This window comes from Hetaerina americana, unplaced genomic scaffold (genome assembly GCF_022747635.1).
Source record: "Hetaerina americana unplaced genomic scaffold, ioHetAmer1.1.p SCAF_6, whole genome shotgun sequence".
NCBI lineage: Eukaryota > Metazoa > Arthropoda > Insecta > Odonata > Calopterygidae > Hetaerina > Hetaerina americana.
Genome location: NW_027287205.1, coordinates 76,965,130 through 76,988,146, shown reverse-complemented (window position 1 = coordinate 76,988,146; position 23,017 = coordinate 76,965,130). Strand labels below are relative to the sequence as shown.

At 37.4% G+C, this 23,017-nt stretch overlaps 1 protein-coding gene across 2 annotated transcripts; it reads left to right on the top strand.

Annotated features, from left to right (window-relative positions):
* Positions 1-1,050: 1,050 nt before the first annotated feature.
* ohgt (E3 ubiquitin ligase component cereblon) lies at positions 1,051-22,816 on the top strand. 2 transcript variants are annotated; one of them, XM_071594114.1, is made up of 8 exons: positions 1,051-1,230; positions 4,334-4,479; positions 10,197-10,501; positions 12,211-12,477; positions 17,753-18,767; positions 19,903-20,099; positions 20,478-20,558; positions 21,446-21,483. In XM_071594114.1, exons 1-7 carry the CDS (start codon positions 1,191-1,193, stop codon positions 20,548-20,550), a joined length of 2,043 nt encoding a protein of 680 aa, XP_071450215.1. In that variant the 5' UTR covers positions 1,051-1,190; the 3' UTR covers positions 20,551-20,558; positions 21,446-21,483. The 2 variants fall into 2 exon arrangements, with proteins under 2 accessions (XP_071450215.1, XP_071450214.1); XM_071594113.1 differs by lacking the exon at positions 20,478-20,558 and having other exon boundaries at positions 21,446-22,816.
* Positions 22,817-23,017: the final 201 nt, after the last annotated feature.

Genomic DNA, 23,017 nt, shown 5'->3' with positions numbered 1-23,017 from the left:
CAGTGTTAGGAAGAGGTGTAAGGCAGGGTTGCCCATTATCACCGTTGCTGTTCAACCTGTATGCAGAGGAAATGATTAAAGAGGCATGGGAAGAAGTGGAGGTAGGAATGAAAGTGGGCGGGGAATTCGTAAAATCAGTTAGGTTTGCTGATGACCAAGTTTTGGTTTGTCAGTTAGCCAAGAGGTTGTATGCATAGCTGAGTAAATTGTGCATTCAGTGTGATAGATATGGGGTGAGATCAATACAAATAAAACAAAGGTTATGTTCTTTTCCAGAGTGAGAAAGCCTAAGTTAAACATTAAAATAGGGGGGCAAGAACTAGAGCAGGTGGAACAATTTACGTATCATGGAAGTGTTTTGGACCAAAATGGTCAAAGTAGTAGCATTGTTGGCATTTGGGGGTGCCAAGTGGTGTGGGGCACTGGGCCCCATTCTAACTGGGCGCCACATTTTTATTTTTATTTTCTAATATTATACTTCCTTCCCTTGCGTTTTATGTTATATATTACTTTTGTTTTAGAGCGCAAAAGCTGAAATAAATAGAAAACTAAAATAGAACATGAAACTTCATAAAAAAGACTCAATTCAGCATTAGGAGGCCAACCACAGAAACGTTCTTTTACCACTTAAATTAGACTATGGCTTTAAAACGTAACTTTAAAACCTAATTTAACCGGAAAATTCATTTAAAACTTCTGCATGGAAGTGTTTTAACACGTGCAATATATTCTTTTTTTATAATTTTACATCTATTTTCCCTCTGGGACTCGGAAAAACTATTGTATTATTCTTAATGTGATGCTCATAAAAACTGTGTATTTACCCTATTACAGGCATGCTATCGCGATACGGGGGCACAAAAATATATAGATCGTGAATAATGAAATCTAGGTGAACCACATAAATTTAATAAATTTGATTTCACAGACAGATTTCAATAATTCGCGGGTACGATGATGAAAGCCTTCGACGGGTTGACGTCATAGCAGTTGCAGCGGCACGGATTTTCACACGGCTCGTGCTAAAACTAAGATGGTACCACGTTTCAGACTATTCTCGTCTCCGTGGGTTCCACTTGTGTCCATTTCGGAGATTTCTGACGATCGATACAAGAAACAGTCGCGCTGCTTATTACACAACTTATTAGTTCGTTCATGTTGTAAGCTTATGTTGACAAACAAAACTTCTAATGATGGAGGGTAACGAGGATGATTGGATTTCTGGATCAGGTATTGTCTCCAACGATTTATGTGTAATTTTCAGTTATGCAATTTGAATGATAACCAGTTCACTGTCATTGTATTTTTATGGTTTTCTGAATATCGTTAGAGAGCTATCTGGGGAACTTATTCATTTAATTTGTAAATGCCTTAATCTCTTATGATTTCAAACTATTGAGAATACCCGAAGCATTTACTGGAATGAAGTAGGGTCTAGAGTTCTTGTAGCCGGTGACAACTGTTGTCCCATATTTGAAGGTTAATTGTCATTATTCCGCCAGTGTTGTTTCTTTGCAATCCCCTTTTTATGCTTTCAGAGTAATATCCTTAAGTGGTGAATACATTTTCAGAAGTTAGATTAATTAATTGCGAAATTGCGCAGCCATTTTGGATGATCAGTCAAAGTGATGGAAAATATCATCTTAATAGTTGTTAAAAAATTGCCCCAGTAAAGTAAATTAGTAATGTAATATTTCCCTATATTTTATCATATTTGCTCGAAAACGCCAAAAATGTCACTGCAGATTACCTTGAATCTTTAACTTTTCCTAAGGGTCCCACAACCATTATTTTTTATGCTCATCTGTTGTTATTTTGGGCCTGGTAACAATTATCAAATAAACTTATCACAGTAACCCATTTGTTTTTAATTTTAACGGAATTTGATCAAGAAGCTATTGTTTAATGAAGGTGTCTGGAAATCTACTTGTTTCTAATTCCTTGAGGCAATAAGATTTTTTAAACCCATGGAAATTTGTTTTTCCATTTATGATAATGGGCACCGTCGTAATTGCATAAAATCATTTCATCCTATGGCGCGAAGGCAACTTTCAAGACAATTATTTGTAAATCGGGGCTATATTTTCTGGTAATGTTTTAAAAGAGTATATAGGGAGGAAGGTTTAATGGAAAGGAAAGCAAGATTTGAGAAAAAGTGTAGAGGGGGTGTGTGACGAAGAATATTTTGGGAAATATGGTATCCGTGAAGACATGATATTACGATAGGTCCGTAATTTGTTGTAGGGAAAACATTCACAGAATAGGAAAACGGTGGAGAGAAATAGAGATTTTCTAAACGAAATTAAGCCAAGGATTCAATAGTTTAAAGTTCCAGCTAAAAGAAAACAACTCCAATTGGGGTGCTCTCTATGCAATAATCAAGTAGAATTCAGGATACCTCTTATAAAATCTGCTGCCCGTCGAGATTCGTGCCCGGGCCTTCGGAAAGGGAAGCCAGTGTGGTAGCAACTGCACTAATTCTATCCCTAGTGTACATTATTACATGATAGAAGAGATTGAATCATCTGATGGTCACCAGAGCCATGCTGGGAGGTGCAATCATCATAGGCCCTGAGGATGGCATGGCAGATAGGTAAAGGAGTAGGAGCTAGGCGGAAGGTAGCAGTCCGAAAAGCATTTGTTCCTCATTGAGATGATTGCAAAGGTTGACTACTTCATTGTGAAATAGAAAGGGAATATAAATTAAATAAGTTGGTGGGGATAAATAACAGTCCTACTACCTAAGGGGAAGGATAAGATAAGCATTAATGTAGGAGGGCAAAAACTAGAGCAGGTGTGGCAATTTACCTAATTAGAATGGATATAAGAAGAATTGCATAAGGCAAAGTAGCTTTATAAAGGAGGAGAGAATTGATGACAGGGACACTGGGTAAGGATGTTAAGAAAAGGCTCATCAAACCTTTGAAATGCAGCGTAGGAATGCATGGTGCAGAAACATGGTCATTGAAACAAGATGATATGCTTGGATTGGAGGCTTTTGAAATGCAGTTGGAAAGGAGGATGGAGAAGGGTGAAGTGGACAGAAAAGAAAACAAATGAGGAAGTGTGTGGCTGGGTGGGGGAGGAGAGGGGATTGTTGGAAGAAATCATAAGAAGACCGGAAAAATGGATGAAAAGTATATTGATTGGCAGTGGGATGTTGAAGACTGACTTGAGTGAAGAAAGTTACGCAAACAAGGAAGGGGTAGGAACAGGATAGGGATGTTGGATGGAATGAAGGAAATATGCAGAGGTGAAGAGGGGCTTCTCTTGGTGTAGGATGTCAGTTTGTCTTGTTAGGATAAGAAATGTGGGTTCAGTTGTTTCCAGCTGTTGACCACAAATACCCCCAAGAAAATTCAACCTGCATGCACCTTCCAGGTTTTTGCTGAAACTTTTTGTGCACAAGAAATGTCAGAAAAATGCTGGGTGATAGGCTTGTATCTGAAATAACTAAATTTTGATCCAGAAATCAAGGGATTTTTAATGTTCATGAAGCAATGAAACTGAAAATTGATTCTAGTTTGTGGAGTCAGAACTCACCCTGAACTAAGCTTGCAAGAATATGAAATCCACACGTAACGTTGGTGTAAAGTGGCCGCTTGCTCTCCCTGTGCCACCTTAAGTTTACTACAAAGTTGTGCTTCTGGCGGAGCACATGATATAAAAATGTGGCATTCTAACATGGCACTTTTGGTATGGTTATGGAAAATTAACCTTTGTTTGAAAATGCTCCCATTAGACCACAACTAGCTCTCTTGTCCCTCACAATCGCTGCCTCTGCTTTTGACTTTCTGAAGGAAAAGAATGATATATTATGCAGAAAATACAGGTGAACATCCCATAACTTCTATTAATGTTAACCTCCAACTGAAAACTTGCCTTACCCATAGGCCACTGTACAAAGTATGACAGAGTATTTCAAATTATACAATGCAAAAATATTTATTTTTGTTTGCAATAATGGATCTGTGCACATGTATCAATATAAACTCAAGCATAATGAATTTGAGTTCTCAGTATTTTTGGATTTGAATATTCTATTTTGTGTATGAAAACTAATGCCTGCAGAAATGCCTCGATAGAAAATGCAAGTCCTTAGTTCTAGTTAGTACTCTTAATTAATGTCAAACCTATTATTATGATTTTTCCTGGGTAATTGGAATGTACTTGTGTATTTGAATATATTGAGTGAACCAAGCAGGTATTTTAATACTGATTAAAAGCTTATAAATGATCCCTCCTTCTGTTAGGAAGTGGGAAAACAAAGCGGTTGGATACCATTTGGAGCCGGGTTTCACTCTGGCATTGACTTTGATTTATATTGTTTTAGAAGCAATAGATGAATCAGAGGATGAGCTCATTCTGGCTGACAACCTTAGGACAGAAAGCAGTGAAGCTGCAGCAGACGATGAATTCGAAAGTGACGAGGAAGCTGAGGGATTTAATTTTGATCCTGGTTTGCCAGTGAAGCATTCCGTGAGTATATTAATTATCTCTAATAATTGGATTTTTATTAATGCATCTCAAGATAGCATCTCAAACGGAAACCATCTGTTGAAATCATATTGAAAATTTATTATGCCTGCTGTAAAGTTTAGTCTTATGCTTTGGTGCACTAGAAGTCAGAAATTTTGCAGTGTAAAAGTCATTCACCTTCACAAGAAATAACAATGTAAGAGAATAATTCCTCGTTATCTAAATTGGTGAAAGCACTCTGCCGGTAATCAAGAATCCTGGTCTAGGAAAGTGATTTTTGTGCTCCAAAATTTCTGTATTGATCAGTATTTTGCATGTACATAAAACTTCTGTGCTCAGGTCCTAAGTTGTTGATTAACTCTTCCCACTATGAAAACATGCATTAAAGACTTGAATACAAGGGGTTCATAAATGGTGTCGATAAATATATTTTATCTATTTAGGATTTCATCCATGTAAAATGTTTATAAAGTTATATAAGTTGTTTTAATAAACGTTATATGTGGAAGAAATAATTCGTATGTTATTTCATTATTTAGTACTACTTTAAGCAAGATTCATAAAATGCATACCAGCTGAAAGTTCAGTTTAAAAATACTGACGTTATTCCGTAGATACAACCCATTCCAACTTGGAAAGATGCTCATTCAGGTATGACCGCTTTATTATAAAAATGCAGAGGGTCACCATCTTCTTGACAAACCTCATTTGAAATCTCCTCCTTCAGTTCTGGCATTATCCATTTAGCGAGCATGACCAAGTAGACTAATTCTTGCATCGTCAATGTGTAGAAGAAAAAGAGACTGAAGCTTTTCATGAGGCCACACAAATAAAATGTTAATCATTTTGCTGTTCTGGCAAATGTAGTGCTTTCCAGTGAGCAGAATGGTTCATAAATGGTGTCGATAAATATATTTTATCTATTTAGGATTTCATCCATGTAAAATGTTTATAAAGTTATATAAGTTGTTTTAATAAACGTTATATGTGGAAGAAATAATTCGTATGTTATTTCATTATTTAGTACTACTTTAAGCAAGATTCATAAAATGCATACCAGCTGAAAGTTCAGTTTAAAAATACTGACGTTATTCCGTAGATACAACCCATTCCAACTTGGAAAGATGCTCATTCAGGTATGACCGCTTTATTATAAAAATGCAGAGGGTCACCATCTTCTTGACAAACCTCATTTGAAATCTCCTCCTTCAGTTCTGGCATTATCCATTTAGCGAGCATGACCAAGTAGACTAATTCTTGCATCGTCAATGTGTAGAAGAAAAAGAGACTGAAGCTTTTCATGAGGCCACACAAATAAAATGTTAATCATTTTGCTGTTCTGGCAAATGTAGTGCTTTCCAGTGAGCAGAATGTAAAAATTGTAGTTAAGCACCAAATTTGAGAAAACTTAGTGAATTGATCTTTCAGCCGGTGTGCTTTTTTCATGCTTAAGTTAAATGTGTGTTTAATGATAAAACACCAAAATCTGTAGCATCAATTATGGAGATCCTGTGTGTTGGGCACATGATGATCTTACAAAGTTCTCAGGCTTTGCTAGGTGGAAATTCAGCAATTGAATAAAATATTTTTAATTTTAAGAACCTTAGTAGATTGACTTTAAATGTAGCCACACTTTTATGGGCCTTAATCTCAGCTGGGAGTTTGTGATAAAGTTGAAGGCCCATAAAATTTGGGCCAGCACCTACATTTTTTGTACGTACAAGGGCGGTTCAATAAGTACCCGTGTTAGAAATGAAGAAACCATTTTTTCAAAAACATTTTTTTGTTTTTCAACAAAGTCCCCTTTTAGAAAGATACACTTCTCCCAATGTGCCGGCCATGTTTTTAACCCCTCCAAAAAATAGGATTTGTCGAACTCTCCAAAATATGCCTGTCTCGGCGATAGCTTCCTTGTTTGGGCTAATTTTTTTTCCTGCGAGCCATTTCTTCATGTTAGGGAATAAGAAAAAGTCGCAGGGAGCCAGATCAGGTGAATATGGGGGGGTACGGCAACAATTCATAACGTAGTTTATGCATTTTGGTGGCGACAACTTCGGATGAATGTGTTGGAGCGTTATCGTGGTGAAACAGCAATTTCTTTTTCGCCAATTGCGGCAGTTTCTCCTTCAATTTTTTGTCAAAGCGGTCCAATAACTCACTGTAGTATTTCCCAGTGATCGTTCTTCCTTTTTCTAAAAAATTCATGAGGATGACACCATTTGTATCCCAAACAACCATCGTCATGACCTTTCCGGCCGATCGGACCATCTCCGCCTTCTTTGGAGCAGATTCACCAGGAGAAATCCTTTTTTTGATTGTTGCTTAGTTTCTGGTGTGTAATGATGAATCCAGGTTTCATCAACAGTGATAACTCGACGCAAAAACTCCTTCGGATCTCGCTTAAATTGCTGCAAACACTGCTTCGAAGTTGACAGCTGGATCAGCTCGTTGTCCTCCGTGAGCAATCGCGACACCCATTGGGCCGACAATTTTTTCATCGCCAACTTATCATGTAAAATATTAATTGCCATTCCGGGTAACTTACCCGCGGCCTCTGCTACTTCGTGTGCACTTTTGTTCGTCGATCAGCGAGAATCATGGTGTGGAATTTTTGAATGATTTCCTTGGTAACCACGTCTGCCGGGCATCCTGGTCGCTCCTCATCAAAAACAGATGTTCGCCCACATTTAAATTCTTTGAACCAATATCTAACTGTTGTCATAGATGGCAAAGTGTCCCCATAAATAGCATCCAACTTTGCTTTTATTTCCTGGCATTTCTTCCCATCCAGAAACAAAAAGCGAATTACCGAACGATACTGTTCTTTTTCCATCTTAGCGAAAATCACGAAACACATCTTACTCAAATGGCTGCCAAATTCAAACTATCCTTTATATCAGTCTGAAATTTGTTTCACTGTCGTTTGATAGATGGCAGCACTCGATGATAACATTAACTTCCCTCAGGAACGCCCTTTGTTGTCAAACATGGGTACTTATTGAGCCGCCCTCCTACTTATAAAATGTGCAGCTGCTCATTACGCCTTATAGAATATTTATGGATATCACAATTTTCCACATACTCAGATTTCTTTTTGTAAGTACCTAAACATGAAAAATATAAATACACTAGCAATACATTCAATTTTTTAAACAGGGGACAGCAAGGGGCATTGTGTTTTGCAAAATTCATTAGCCGAATGGCTCTTATTTTGGACCCTGAAAATAGCTAAGGCCTTAGATGAAGAACCCCAGTGAAGGATACTATAGGCTATGAGAGAATAAAATTCACCATAGTATAGTGCACAGAGAACAGCCACTGAAACTGTGGATCTAATGGACCTTATTAAAAAGCAGTCCAAGTTTAACTTACTGGCTAAAGTACTTGTGTGTTCATCCCAAGAGATTTGAGCCATTTTGAGAATTGATGTGGAAACCCAAAAATTTGGTATTTGGTACCTGTGGGATCACCTTCCCATCAACTTCAATAGAAAGTACTTTGCTTGCTTTATTTTTATTTGCAAAATATATTAGGTGAGACTTTTCTATATTCAAATCTAGGAAATTATTATGACACCAAGAGACTAAGGTGTGACTAACCTGTTTACACTTAACTATCAATTCATCAAAAGTAGGTGATACAAGAATAATGTTGCTGTCATCAGCATATAACAAGGGGGTAGCACCGTTTATATGTTGAAAACTATCAACAAGGTCATTTATATAAGAAAGAAACAAGACAGACCCAAGAACAGAGCCTTTGGGAACACCTCGATTAAGGACCTTACTTGGGGAAACAAAAGATGTACCATTTTTTGAAACAACCATGTGTTGTATTCTATCAAACAGGTGGGATTTAATCCAAGCATTTGGTATGCCACGAATACCCATCCTTTGGAGTTTCTTGAGAAGTAATTGGTGTTCAACACAATCGAAAGCTTTCGAGAAATTGAAAAACATTGCAGCAATTTTCATTTTTTTATCTAAGGCGATTAAAATCTGGGTTATTAACTGATGGTTAGCAGAAGATGTAGATTTATGTTCCCCAAAACCATGCTGAGATGGTGAAAGGAGATAGGAAACCTCTAGGTAAGAAATTAAACTAACATAGAATTCATTCTCAAATATTTTGCTGAATTGGTTCAGCAGAGAAATTGGATGGTAAGAGTTAATGTCATGTCTATCGCCCTTGTTTTTATAAACTGGAATGACTTTTGACACCTTCAGAGGAGATGGAAACACTCCTAATCGGAAAGATTCATTCAAGAGAAAATTAAGAGGCTGCATAATGAAGTCGATAGATAATCTCAATAATGTAACTGGGAATTCTATCAAAACCAGAGCTTCGTTTTGTACCTAGTCTTCACTATATTTTTTTAGTTCAGATTTTGTGAGGGGATAGAGAAGTAGGGACTTTGAGTGGGTGGCAGCATTGGCTTCTAAATTAGGAGAGTTGCTCTGCTTAGCAATAGAAGAAGGTTGAAAGCGATAAGCAAAGTTACAGGCAAGTTTGGAAAAGTCTGATATAATAATTCCTGATGAATCATTAATCTGAATTTGAGACTGCTTCCTGGGTTTATTTCTGGAGGTTTTAATAATTTTCCAGATTTCTCTAATTTATTATCAGAGTTAATTATCCTATGGTCATTATAACAATGTTTAGCTGACTGTAGCATATGGCGGTAATGCTTTTTCCTTTTTGCATACTCAGTCTTAAGTTCGCAATTAGTTTTACTAGAAATGGCCAGCTGTTTAAGATGCTGAGCCATGAAACGTATTTCATTACTTATCCAAGGTTTACACTTAGGAGACTTGGTTCTTTTTTTGTACTGAACAGGAAATGACATGTTAAAGTAGTGTAGAAATTTAGTATAAAAATCATCAAAGCTTTCATCAAAAGAGGCAGTGTTATACCTATTGTGCCACTCCTCAAGCCACAAGGGATTCATAAAATGATGAATGTTAGAGCTATTGAAAGGTCGAGTGGGATAAACCTCCAAAGGAATGTTAGCATTCATTAGAAAAGTAGCCACAATGGGATAATGGTCAGAAAGATGTGAGGGGATTGTCCTAGTAGTTACTTCATTACCATCTAAATTAGAAATGAGAACATCAAGTGAGGTAGAAGAATGTGTAGTTATGCGAGTGGGTTCCTTATTATGTACACACATGTTATAAGATTGAAGAATATTCAAAAATTCAGTTTTATCGGTAGTGTTAGCCAACATGTCAATGTTAAGGTCACGAGTAATAATTATCATACCATTGGGATTCCTAGCAATTGTAACTTCTAAAAGACTGACAAATTTGTCTAAAAACAAAGGGAAGTTTCCCATGGGTGACCTGTATAAAGAACAAAGGGTCACAGAATATTTGTTAATAATTAAAGTCATCACAGAGCATTCAAAATTGCGCTCATCTACCAAATGTTTGTAGGGAATTACATTTACGGAATACTCAAATATTTCCTTTGAAAGCAGGATGATAACCTGCTGTTGAAAGTTGTCGTTCGACAACCTTCACTCAGGAGCTACACCGACTTTCGCCACCTTGACCCGCCATCTTGAATTGCAATGCATCAAAGAGCCATCCCTGCAAATTAAAATATTGAAACCCAGGAATGATAAAGAATAATATAAATGAAAACTAAAAATTGTTGATAATACCCTGAATAACAAGAAAATTATCAATTGTTCTCATGAATTTTAATATTTTCAGTACCTGGGGAGTAATTTACAAGAAGCTCGTGGGCACACATTAATGGATCTTGAGGCACCAGAAGCACCGTTAAGTGATCCTGGGACATCTGACGTGGATTCTGGCGTTGGCACTTCAACACATGGCTTATACGATAGGTCGCGGGGTCAGATATGCCAAATCCCAATATTGCCACCTTACTCAGGCGTCTCAATGGCATTGGTACCCGGGCAAACTCTTCCAATGACCTTGTTTCACCCTCAAGCCATTTCCATGCTCAGGGTTGCTCTCCAGCGTGGAAGAACTTTTGGAATAGTTGCTATAAGGTAAAAATATTTTTTTTGTACATTATCATGTTAGTTATTCCATTTGATTGATAAATTTTATCTATTAGCCAAATGGGTCAAATGAAGGAGGCAAAGGCCACTCAATCTTGAGGTTTTGTTCTTCTCCTTCTCAATTTGACATATTTTGTGCTTAAAAAAATGCTCTTTCCATTAGAGACCAAATATTCCTATGGATAAAAGGCACTGCAATGGGCAATAGGACCCTATTAAGGCAATTTGTTTGCGGTCATTCTGGAGGAAAAGTTATTCTTCTCTTGGGTACTCGTACCATATCTGTGGGTCTGTTTCATTGATACATAGTTTTAATCTAAATCTTTGACCTCGAATCTATTTCCATATTAATATCCATATTTCCATGTCCACTCTTTCGATCTCCTTTACTTCCTGCACCATAATTGTTTTTTTGATGCTGAAGTGATTTGTTTCAAACAATCAGTTTTTATCGAGCTCACCATCTGTATTTCCATTTCAATAGCTGCCACTATCTACACACTAAAGGTGTGACCCCTATTCACTTGTGATCCATACCCATTGCCTTCACAAGAATAACTTGTCACTGGGCCTAACCTGACAAACCGTCAAAGCCTCCCTCAATGGCTACCTATCCTTAATTCTTTATCACTTTATCATCCCTTCCTTTTCCTTAGTCATGATAAGCCCCAAATTGAAAACCCATGCACCATAGAACCTCTGCCCAACCTTCTTTCCTGTGATACATAATTGACAAAATTACTTACTAAAAGACCCTATCCCAATCTTGCCAGACTCTCCTCCCTTGTTCACAAATGTCCCAATATTCCCTACAGGTGACCCTTCAACCTCCACAACATTCTATATCCTCACCACCCTCCAAGAACAACTCTCTCCTTCAAAGTTCCCATGTCATATCCCTCTCCGGCTGCGATGCATTGCATGCATGCACTCTAATCCACTCCCCTTTCACTCTCACCAGCCCACTTGCAATTTCATCCCAGAGCAACTGCATTTCAAAAGGTCGTATACCTATGACAGTGTAACCGGTGGCCCTCATTTAATGTAGACAAAACCCCTACATTCTCTGCCATCCCCACCATTTACTGCAGTTCATATTCCTCTCAGACTCTAGCCCAAAGGCATGCCTTCTCCCGCAAAGTTTCATTTGACTATTGTTTTTCCAAATATATCCCTCAAATCATCCCTCTTGCTACATCTAGTACATGGTTAAAAAAAAACAGAATTTCCAACAATTTGGTTGTTGAAGTCATTCCACCCACCAGGATTCAACTATTGCAATTAAAGAACCCTATCTATGCTTCCCTAAATATTTTATGTTTTAATTGAATTTGCAAGCCCTGAATTGATAGGATGGGAATGTAAGGGTGATGTGATCATTTTTATCGTCACCTTTGGATAATTAAATGAGTCTGATCAGTAGTGAATCTTCTGTTGGAACAAAAGGTTAATCCCTAAAGGAGGGTCTCCAATTTTTCAAGAAATAGAAACATTTATTTTTAATAATTGATTAATCATTTTAAAGCTTTGACAATTCAATAGATGTATGAACTCAGTTGGAAAATTTAATTTGATTTTTTTATGTTAAGGATTCAAAGTTATCCTATATTATTTGTTTATGTTGGTTATGGTTGGTTGGTTGATCTTATTGATCAATCAAAAAGTCGAGTTTGCCATATTCTTCTTGATATGTTTAGGAATGATTCTGATGATGAAGATGAGGAGAGGAGTGCGTACTTCCTTTCCATTCGAAGGAATAGTTCCAGAAGTCTGCCCAGGAGGCCAATAAATGAGGACTACCCCTTATGGGATGTGGGTACCACAGCTGAGATTTATGAATTTCAAGGTGATGAAGGAGACACAATGATGACACCAGATGAGAACAGGGTGCTCTGTGGATTTACTCTGAAGGCCAAGGGCAGCCAGCGGTTTCGTCTACTCAGTATTCATCGACAAGTTGATGGGTGAGATAATTTTAATTTCTTATTGATTAGTCCTTTACAAAGTATTGTCCTCTTTATTAAATACTTTTTGGTGATTAACCAGGAGCCATGGTGCTGTGGTATGCTGTAAAATTGTGTATTTTTAATGATTATTTGCTTTCATGGGACGCTCCATACTTCCTATCTTGGAAGTGTTCTGGACCAAAATGGTCAATGTAAGTAGTTGGGACGTAAAGCAATTTTCATATGGAAGAGGGAATTTATGACAGGGCAGGGACTTTGAGTGAGGATGACAAGAAAGTTTCGTCAAAACTTTGATATGGAGCATAGTAGTGCATGGTGCGGAAACATGGTCATTGAAGCAGGATGATATGCATAGATTGGAAGTAGATTGGAATCTTTTGAAATGCAGTTGGAAAGAGGGATGCAGATGGATGAAGTGGATAGAAAAGAAAATAAATGAAGTGTGAGGCATGGTGGGGGGAATAAGGGTTTGTTTGGAGAAATGATAAGGAGGCAAGAAAAATAAATGTAAAGCACATTAATTGGCAGTGAGATGTTGAAGACTGGTAGAAGGGAGAATGTTAGGCAAACTAGGAAGGGGCTGGAAAAAGATATGGATATTGGACGGAATGAAGAGAGGAAAGAAGTCCACAGAATTGAAGAGAATTGACTATTGTTGGATGTCAGGTTGTGTTTTTTGTCAGGAGAGACAGGTAAATGTATTCTTGTACAGTTGTATAGGTTGCGTCCGTCCAAAACCTAACTTAACCGGTAGAAGACCAATAATAATCATAATTACTTACCTCGTAACACTTTAGATTGAGATAGAAAGGAATATTTTTTTGGAAGATAGGTCCAAGTAATTGCAGATTTAAAATGAGCTAGGATGTCTCAATCTTTTGATATGCAAGACTATGAAATAGTGGAAGAGTTATGCCCCAAATGAGCTTCACCCCTCTCTTCAAGACATAAGTTAAATATGGCCTAGAATGCGGTAAATAACATAGATATTTCATCATTTAAAAAAGTTATATTTGGGATCAAAAATGTACAGTTGCAGCTTACAGAAAAAAATAATATTATGAGTAAGAAAGCTACATTACTCCCTGTGTTAATTAGATACTTCAATCGTTTATCTGGAGTGCATTCCAGTGTGCCAGCTGGAAAAAATTTGGACCTAGTTGAAATGTTTGAAAAGTGAGAAATATGATAGGTAAATGAATCAGGTATTCCTAATAATGAAAATAATGATCATTTTAGGTATGAGACCAGATCATACTTGGCATTATGCTATTTCATGTGTAGGCCCTGGGGAAAACTAAAACTTAAGCCTAGAAAGTGATTGTGTTGGCTGTTCAAGTGTTTTGAATTGGCAGCACATTAGATTGTTATTCCTTTTCTGAATTAAGGAAATGTTTAAGAGTGCCAATGAATTACTTTAGCTTTGTGCAAGAGATTTGAGGATTTCTGCTCACTGCTATAATGACGTAGGAATATATTGGCAAGAGAATGGAAATGGTAACAAAGTACTTCCTTCATTCAATGCATAATAGTGTGGGTCATTTGCTAAATCCTTAGAAAAAATAGTAAAACATTCTGGGTAGAATTTATTTTATTTTTCAACATAATTCCTCTTAGGATGGTACACTTTTCTCAGCATTTCTCCAACTTCTCGTCCAAAAGGTATAATTTTGGAAGGTCATCGAAATTGTTATCTGTGATAGGAATGACCTCCTTGTTCGAATGTGAATCATTTTCTGCTAAGCCATTTTTCAAGTTTGGAAATAAAAAAAATTCACTGGGGTCAAATCTGGTGAATATGGTAAATAATGAACTCTCTAATTTCATAATTTTGTCAATGAAACTGCACTGTATGCACCCATTGTCCACCCATTGATAGAAGATGATTTTTTTCTTCGCCAAATGTGGATGTTTTCTCTTGATTTCTTTGCTCAACTGGTGTAAAAACAACATATATGAGGGTAAGGTGAAAAGTTTTCGGCCTGACAATGAAAGACTGCAATTTTCATTTAAAAAATTATTTCATTTTTCGACATAATCACCCTTGGTTTCAATAAACTTGGTCCAGCATTTCTCCAACATCAGTATTCCTTCCTAGAAGTGAGAGCCTGGAAGGCTGTGAAAATATCCATCTATGGCTCTCTCTACTTCTTCATGGGATACAAAGCCCTTCCCAGAAACAAATTTTTTCTAGTTTGGGAACAGATGGAAGTCCAAGGGTGCAAAATCAGGAGAGTTGGGGAGATGGCCGAGCAATAATCTTTCACCAGGACAACGCACCTTCACACTGTAGTGAGAAGGTGTGTTGTCCTGGTGAAAGATTATTTTTTTCTTCTTCAAGCCAGGCCTCTTTTTGTGAATTTTGACATCCAGCTGGTCAATAAGGTTGGAGTAATATTCGCCTGTAATTGTTCAGCCTTAATAAAGGTAATCAATTAATAGGATCCCTTTTGCACCCCAAAACACACTGGCCATGATCTTTCTGGCAGATGTAATCCACTTCGCTTTCTTTGGCGCTGAACCCACTGCTTTGACTGCTGTTTTATGTCTGACATGTAGTTGTGGACCCATGTCTCATCCATAGTGGCAAATCGATGCACAAAATTGGTCAGTTCCTTCTTGAATCGGTCCAAACATTGCTGTGAAAATCATTTTCATTTGTTTGCAAATGTGGCCCCAACCTTGCACAGAGCTTTCAAATCCCTAATTCTTTGGGCAAGATGTTTTGCACCCTTTCTTCTGGTATCCCCACAGCCTTGCTATCTCACTTACCTTCTTTCGCCTATCTTCCAACACAATGTCGTACACATTTTCGATGGTTTCCGGTGTGGCTACGGTTTTTGGCCTTCCTTCTCATGGGTCATCTACGAGGGATGTGCAACCAGCTATCCACTTTTTAACAGTTAATATTGAAGGAGCAGAGATCCCATACACTTTTATCAACTTAGGATGAATTTCCTAAGGAGATAATCCATCCAAAAAGAAGAATTTTATGACTGCACGCAATTCAAGTTTTACCATTTTATTTAAAAACACAAAAGACATTACTGTAACAATACATGTAAACAAACTACTTGAGACAAGTTGAAACTTGTCTTACGAACTAATAAGGTGCACTCAGGCAGGAATCATAAATTTTTGCTGATAAGAACGCCATCTCTATGTCAGGCTGAGAAATTTACACCTTACCCTTATTATACTCTCCATTTATCATTTGTCCTGTTTGCTAGTAATCAGTCTAGATGATTCTGCTGTAATTTTTTTCACGCCCAATATTTCATGCAAAATTGAAAACATTGCGCTTGTGAAATGCCTGTGGCCTCAACTATTTCTTAAACCATGATTTGTCAGTCATTCATAACTGTATCATGGATTTTGTCAACCATTGCCGGGGAAGTCACTTCCACTATGTGTCCCAAACAATGATCATAATTTGTGAATGTGCAATCGCATTTTAAATCCTTTACTTAATTGTTAAATACTGCTCAAAATACATTTCTTCCATTTTTTGAATAAACAAATGTTTCAATCAACTATGTAAATGAAACCACATGATGAATATGACTGAAACTTTAACAGCAGTGTAGTGGGAGATGACACTTACTATAAACAAACCTCTTCTGCTACTAAGACCGACATATAAGTGCAATATACTTTAAACGAAAAATATTTTAATGCATCAGCATAGCGTTACGTATCAACCATGTCATTTAGTTTTAAAACTGTTAAAATGATAGGGACACAATTTTATGGAGGGTTAAAATGTTTTATTGCTTGGCATTAATTATAAATTTAGTATATTTTATCATAAAATATTATAAACATATGAGTATTGTGTCTAGTGTGGCACAAAGGGTATCGGGGAAAGTTAGAATAAATATGCCGAGTCTTACCAAAACAATCGTATATTATACAACAGCGGTCATATTACACCATTTACATAAGTGTAAGCAGTTTATGGATGGCTAGACCCTCGGTAAACCAACGCGAGTGCGGACAACATTAAAATGACAGAACATTACCCGGGACAGGGTAAAGACAAGTTAGACGTGGCCACGAGACTCGTAACCCAGGCAGAGCCCTCGTCCAAAGGTAGGGTCCAACGAGGAGTGCGGGAACAGCGAACACTGTCACAGACACTGTAACATGGATTAAGTACTTGTCCATCGGCAAGGAAGGGAGTATTTCAGGGTGGACGCAATCACGAAACTTGTAACCAAGGCAGAGCCCCCATCCGTCAGAAAAGAAGGGAATAAGGCAAGGTGGACATGGTCACGAAACTCGTAACCTAGGCAGAACTCTAGTCCATTGGAAAGGAATGGATAAGGCAGGGTGGACGCGGTCACGAAGCACGTAACCTAGGCAGGGCCCTCATCCGAAGTTGAGTCAGCAATAGGACATGCTGTCGCGACAAGCGCAACACAGCTGAAGCATCGTGTCCTACCGGTCACCACCAGATAACCAACTGACCGCTTTTCGCCCGACGACCAGGGCTTTTACACCCAACTTAGAGCCAGGGAAGGAGTACCAAGTCACGTACTTGCAACATTGTGTCTTTGGTCATTTGGAGTATTCGGAGGAGCCAGGGAAGGGATATTGTGTCGCATACTTGCGACAGTAGATGATATTTTCAATGATGAAATCAGCCAAGTATTGTCAGAATCACACATTCCTATTTCTCTTTTAGAAAAATTTCTTCCTGTAGAAATTTTTACATATCTAAATTGCAAATATCAAAAAGTATTATGCAATCCCATTGATAAACATAATATTCACCTATTAATGAAGTTTTGAAAGGTGCTTCATCTAATAATGTTCATATCAGCATTATGCATGAAAACATTTAAAATTATTTGTGGATGATTTTCAAAGTGTTGCCATGTTTTAAGGGATTTTTATATTTGTCCGTGAATTATGTATACTGTCATCATATTATTAGTATTGAAATGGAAGTGGCAAGGGAATGTATGTCTACCTAATTTAATATGATATATACATGGTGCTAAATTTTGCTCTCCCAAATTATAATCAGTTTGTTGTTAATCAGGGGTATGTGTTCATAAATATGCTTGATAATCTTAAGAATAAAGTTGTCTGCTTGCTGGGCATTTTTCTCTTAAACTGAACCCCAATGTTTAATTAGGTTCAGCCCTAACCAAGGTACATTATTTTTTGTCAAAATGTCCATCTGTGCTGTTTATTTTTTAAGAGAGCATGACGGATTTATCTTTGTAATCAATTGATTTGGAATTTTCTTTACATTTAATTACAGAAATCTTTTAGCCAAAGTGCAAATTCTACCTGAAGTCGTTTTGCCTCATCCACTCCATGAGTGCCGCATAACCTGCTTGGATCGCCGGAGGCATGAGTTGCCTGCCAACCCAAAAATCCAAAACTTCAGAGATAAGGCCTTGAAGCGGCCCTATCAAGGTGAAAACCAAGTCAATTTGGTGGCCAGCATTTGCTCGTTGATCAAGGAGAAGAGGAAGGGTGATGATACAGAATCCTGGGAAAAGATATGTGAAGTGAAGCGTCTTTATGATCCAAACAATGTGGGGAGCAGTCCGTTCAAAGAGGTTGAGTCAGTCAGAGTTGTTGAACAGCAGGGTCAAGTTTTTCATGTGGATACAAATAAAGTTGTTGAGGCCGAGGGAAGCAAGGCCACAGAATCAGAAAGTTCCAATTCCCAGAGTCCCAGTTTGCTTGATGGTGGTAGGAAGAAGGAGGTGTTGACAGAAACAGGAAATTCTGCCGTTGGAGCGACCCCCATCATGACTGAAACGGAAGAGAAGAGTGGTGCTCAAGGACATACGGCAACTCAGAAGTCTACTACCATAAAGGAGCATTTGTTGGGCATGGGATTCCTGAAGGGGAGGTTAGGTGACTCGAAGTCCTTTGAGGAAGACCCAAAGGTCAGGAGGTTGAGCAGGCGAGCACCTGTTGATGGCAGGTGGTGTCGTAAGAAGGACTCTGCACTCACAGCCTGGCCGGACTGGATATACAATCTGTATGATGGGGAAACCTTGGTCAAGAGAATGCATCAGGAGTTCAAGTCGTTGCACTTGAGCAAGAAAAGGGACAGGTCGCTGTTTGTGAGGTCACCCATGGGGTTCAAGTGCTCAGATAAGGGGTTGGATAATTCCTTTCCATGCTTGTCTGAGGATCCTGTAGAGCTTTCCTTTTGGGTGGTGCAGAATCTCCCTTTGGATGATAACCAGAGGGTCAAATTGCTTCGCATGAACTCAGCGATTCAGCGACTAAGGTGGGAACTGGGAATTTTAGAAAAGGTAAGTGAAGATTTAATTATATTTGACAAAATGTGATAAAAATTACATTAGATCCTAGAGCATCTTTGAAGATTATGTTTGCCAATTTTGATGGAGGGATGAGTAATCAAATAATCTGAGATAAACAGCAGCATTCAGACCAGTGGCCCAGTTCTTGGTCAACTTGTTACCACCACTCAAATGCTTATTTTCAATGTATACGAGTGGTTATTCCATATTATTCAAATAATATCGATAATTTTTTTTTGCAAACATAAATAAGGGTATCCAGTAAGTCTGAAATACTAGGAAAATTTTGAAAATTCATTGAATTTTATGGGTGATCTGGATAAATCTGCTAGGTTCAAATCCTGGAGGCAACAAATATTTTTCAGTGGTGTCCCAATCCCTACTTGAGGTGCTTTGTGGAGAGCTCTGATTAAGTATGACGTCCGTCGCATGGGACGTCCGTCCCATGCGACGGACGGCACCTTTCGACAAGAGTAAGCAAATGCCGACTCTGGGTTTCTCTCCACCCTCCCTTTCCTATCCATCCTTAATGGCACAAATGACTTTAGCTGTCGGTCGCCTCCCATAAATACTACTGCTTGATAAATCTGTGGTTGAAAAATTTTATGAAATCCTTGTTGATTACTTTTAGCTGCCTATAAATTTTCTAAAAAGATGGTAAGGATATTTTACAATGATGGCAGTATTTTAAAATCATTTTGTTCTTACAGCGTCTTAATTTTTCTTATGGTGAGTGATAATTTAAAGATAGTGGTGTTATTAATGTCTCTGCTTTAAAAATGCCATATTGTCTATCTCTTTGGCCATTTAATTGACCTGATTTGATTTGGGTTTCTTGCAGTCTATGCATAAAAGGGTTCTTGACAAAAATGTCAACTTCCAATTGGACTTGCATTCATGTTATTTGTATCATTTCTTCATTTTGGTCAGAATGAGATTTTCAATGTTTGCCTTTTATATATTTGGTAAGCTAATAAGTTCATTGAGAATATCCAATGCAGAATTTCCACATTATGATGTGGTATGTGTAATGCCTTTTCCCGGCTTTCTATGGCCAGAGGCATGAGAATATTTCAGAAATATATGTGCGATTTTGTGTAAAGCTGATTAAAATATCTCTTTCTAGTGTCACCGACTTAAATGCTGCAATTGTGGGCAAAAAATTGCTGATCAGAGGAATGCATTTTGTATGTCAGTCGCTGGACCTCAAGGAACATATGTGAATCCTGGGGGCTATGTTCATGAGGCTTTAACGCTCTCCAAAGCAAGGGGTTTAAAAGTGGTGACCCATCCTCCTTCCACGGAACACTCTTGGTTCCCAGGGTAAGACGCAGGATTTTTCTTTCCTTCTTAGTTCTTAGATCTTAATACGTTAGAAAAAGTATTTCAAATGATATACAGTTAAACTGCTAAACTGTTTGGCGCCCTCACTGAGAGGGATTTTTGACGCTGAAGTAGGTCCCCCTATTGGTCAAGTTATCACTCGGACAACACTTTTCAGGAAGGGAAGTGACATTGGGGCGGGATTAAGAGACAGACGGGTATTTTTTCTTGCTCCTCTCATGTATTAGTTCCCGAAGTCGTTTGCCATTGACCTGTGATAAGCATCTTGGAATTAGGATTTTGAATTTAAAAACTGAACTACTGCTTCATTTCCGCAGCATAAAATAAATGGGCCCATCTTCTCTTCTCAATTTTCAGTGGGTCCAAACATTTTCTCAGGCCATTTTTTCCTGCGCACTCCCAGTGGATCAACTCTCGCACGAGCGAATAAACGTCTAGGTAAAAATTGTTGAGGAACTGGAGAATTATTGAAGCAGGAGTAAAGGGAGTCATTCTTAAGTGAAGTGGCCCAGTTTCACAAATGGTTTTATCCTCAATCAAGATTCTTTGGTAGGCGTATGCCCAATGGTAATAGGTACATTATTTGATAGATCATCTTCACGATGATAGGAAAGCAACGCAGTATTCAGACTTAAGCATTCAACAGGAAATATATGAATCCTTTGACTAGTTCCACTCTGCTATTGCATCTTCAGGAATGATTTAGCATTAAGATGTAAGAGCGTTGTGAAACTTGTTGAAGAATAAATAAATTTTTTTGTGGATCTATGTCAAATCTGTCTCGTGTTACTTTCCTATCGTCATAAATGGGATTCTACAAAGTCCTGGCCTCAAATGTCTCTCATATTTAATCAGCCTCATTTTGGTAGATGCAATTCCTATTTTTTTTACTGAGGATCGTTTTCATGGAAAAAGAGTGGCTTTTCTTCAATATCTACCTCATGCATGCACTCCATCTTGCAATTTTTGTTAGTTTTTTTGTGAAGAATACATGCTAATTGTCTTGTCATTTGTATGTATAAATCATTGGACGAAGTAAATATTATTGCTTTAGGCGTACTAAATATATCTGGTCATATGATGGATGTTAACCGAAACAAGTTACCACAAGGAATTGCTCCAATTCAGTTTCACTATAGATTATTATGTTACCTTACAATTTGTTTATGGTTTAACTAACACCTACATGTGGTAGGTAATGGTCTAACTGTGAATAATAAATTATTACGTTACATACTATGAATGACAAAAATATGGGTCTGGTTATTTGGGCAATCAAATTGTCTGCTCCATTTTCATAATCTGAAAATATTTTGTTTCCGCAGATATGCATGGAGTATTGTTGAATGTTCACGCTGCACCCAACACATGGGATGGTTGTTTACTGTTGCACCTGAAGGCAACCAACAGCTTCGTCCTCATCATTTTTGGGGGCTTTGCCGCAAGTCTTTAATTACTGGTCATACTAAACTAAATGAAGAAGATTTACTTATGTAAAGTAAATATTTGTCACTCTTCTTCTCTCAATACTTTTGTTGTATTAAGTGTTTTCTCTAAACTTTGCTAATAAATACCTAGAAAAATTGAGTGTATAAACATATTATGTAAGATAATATATTTGGAATAACTGTATTGATCAAGTATATTTTAGTACAAATCTATGATGCTTCATGTGTGATTGAAGTAAATTAGTAGCATCTATATTTCCAGAATACTTTGACTTGTAAAGACTAGTTGATTGAATTGGGAACAAAAGATATTGGGAAAATAATATGAAATTTAATTTTATATCTGTTGTTTTGGAATTTTCTCAGATGAATAATACACATCAGATGATTAAGTGTGTGTTATGGGAAAATTGCATATTTGAACATTATGCTTTTATTTTCTTGCCCAATTTCTTTTTAAATAAGGCACAAAATGTTCTGCTGAAATGCCTCTCCATTGATTCAATTTTGATTTGCCAATGAATTTGTACACTGGTGCTCTTGAACCTTATCTGTGTTACAGGTGTTATATTATCATAATCTGTGTTGATTGGTTGGTAGAGCATAAAATACAAAGAATGCATTAGTAGTCTGTGAAATCAACTACTAGTTGCTTGTAAATGACAGCCTGGTTTTGCAGAGTCGAACTCTTGTCACTGGCCACAGAAAATAAAGATGAGATTCCCGTAAGTCTGTCACAAGCCATTATTATATGGCATCTACTTTTAACAATCAGTTGCTCTCAATAATGCGAAAATGTATGTGTGCTAGCAAACTTACGACACTTACACTTATATTAATGTAAGGAATCCATTTCCATGTTGTGTCTCAATGTTTAATCAAGTTGCATGAAGTAACCAGTATATTTTGTGGAGGGAGCACCGTTTTTATTTTTACTATCAGAAAATTTTGGTGAGACTGTTAAATCTGGCCAGATCATTTATCCTTACCGATGGTAGACCTTGTAGTCAAAGTTAAGATTTATGTAAACCACTTTGGTTGTGGCCCAGTAAAAAATCATGAGGTCTTTTTGTGTGTGAGCAAAAAAATGGCATATTATCTTTGCTACTAACCATGCCCAGATTTCATAATAAGCATTCACCTGTGAAGCTACCACATTTTGATTGGATGTGCATTTCCTTGAGATCTGATGAAATTTATGTAGGAGTTAAATGTTGCAAAATCATTAAATATTGTATATAATGTTCAGTGGACTAAAGTTTGTGAATTTTGGCCGCAAAGTATGTGATAAAGTTTTCTGAATGTGGGTGTAAATCTTGCTACCATTATTAATTATTAGTTTGCTGTCTGCATCCCTGTGTATATATCCCTGTAATGCAGGATTGAGCATAAACAAAAATATTTAATTCAACTAAAATCTTTTGTTCACTACATATCCAGCTAAGAATG

Coding starts and splice junctions, on each gene's coding strand:
- ohgt (XM_071594113.1), top strand. CDS start 1,191: ATGATGGAGGGTAACGAGGATGATTGGATTTCTGGATCAG. Junction 1,231..4,333: donor TGATTGGATTTCTGGATCAG/GTATTGTCTCCA, acceptor ATATTGTTTTAG/AAGCAATAGATGAATCAGAG. Junction 18,768..19,902: donor AACTGGGAATTTTAGAAAAG/GTAAGTGAAGAT, acceptor ATCTCTTTCTAG/TGTCACCGACTTAAATGCTG.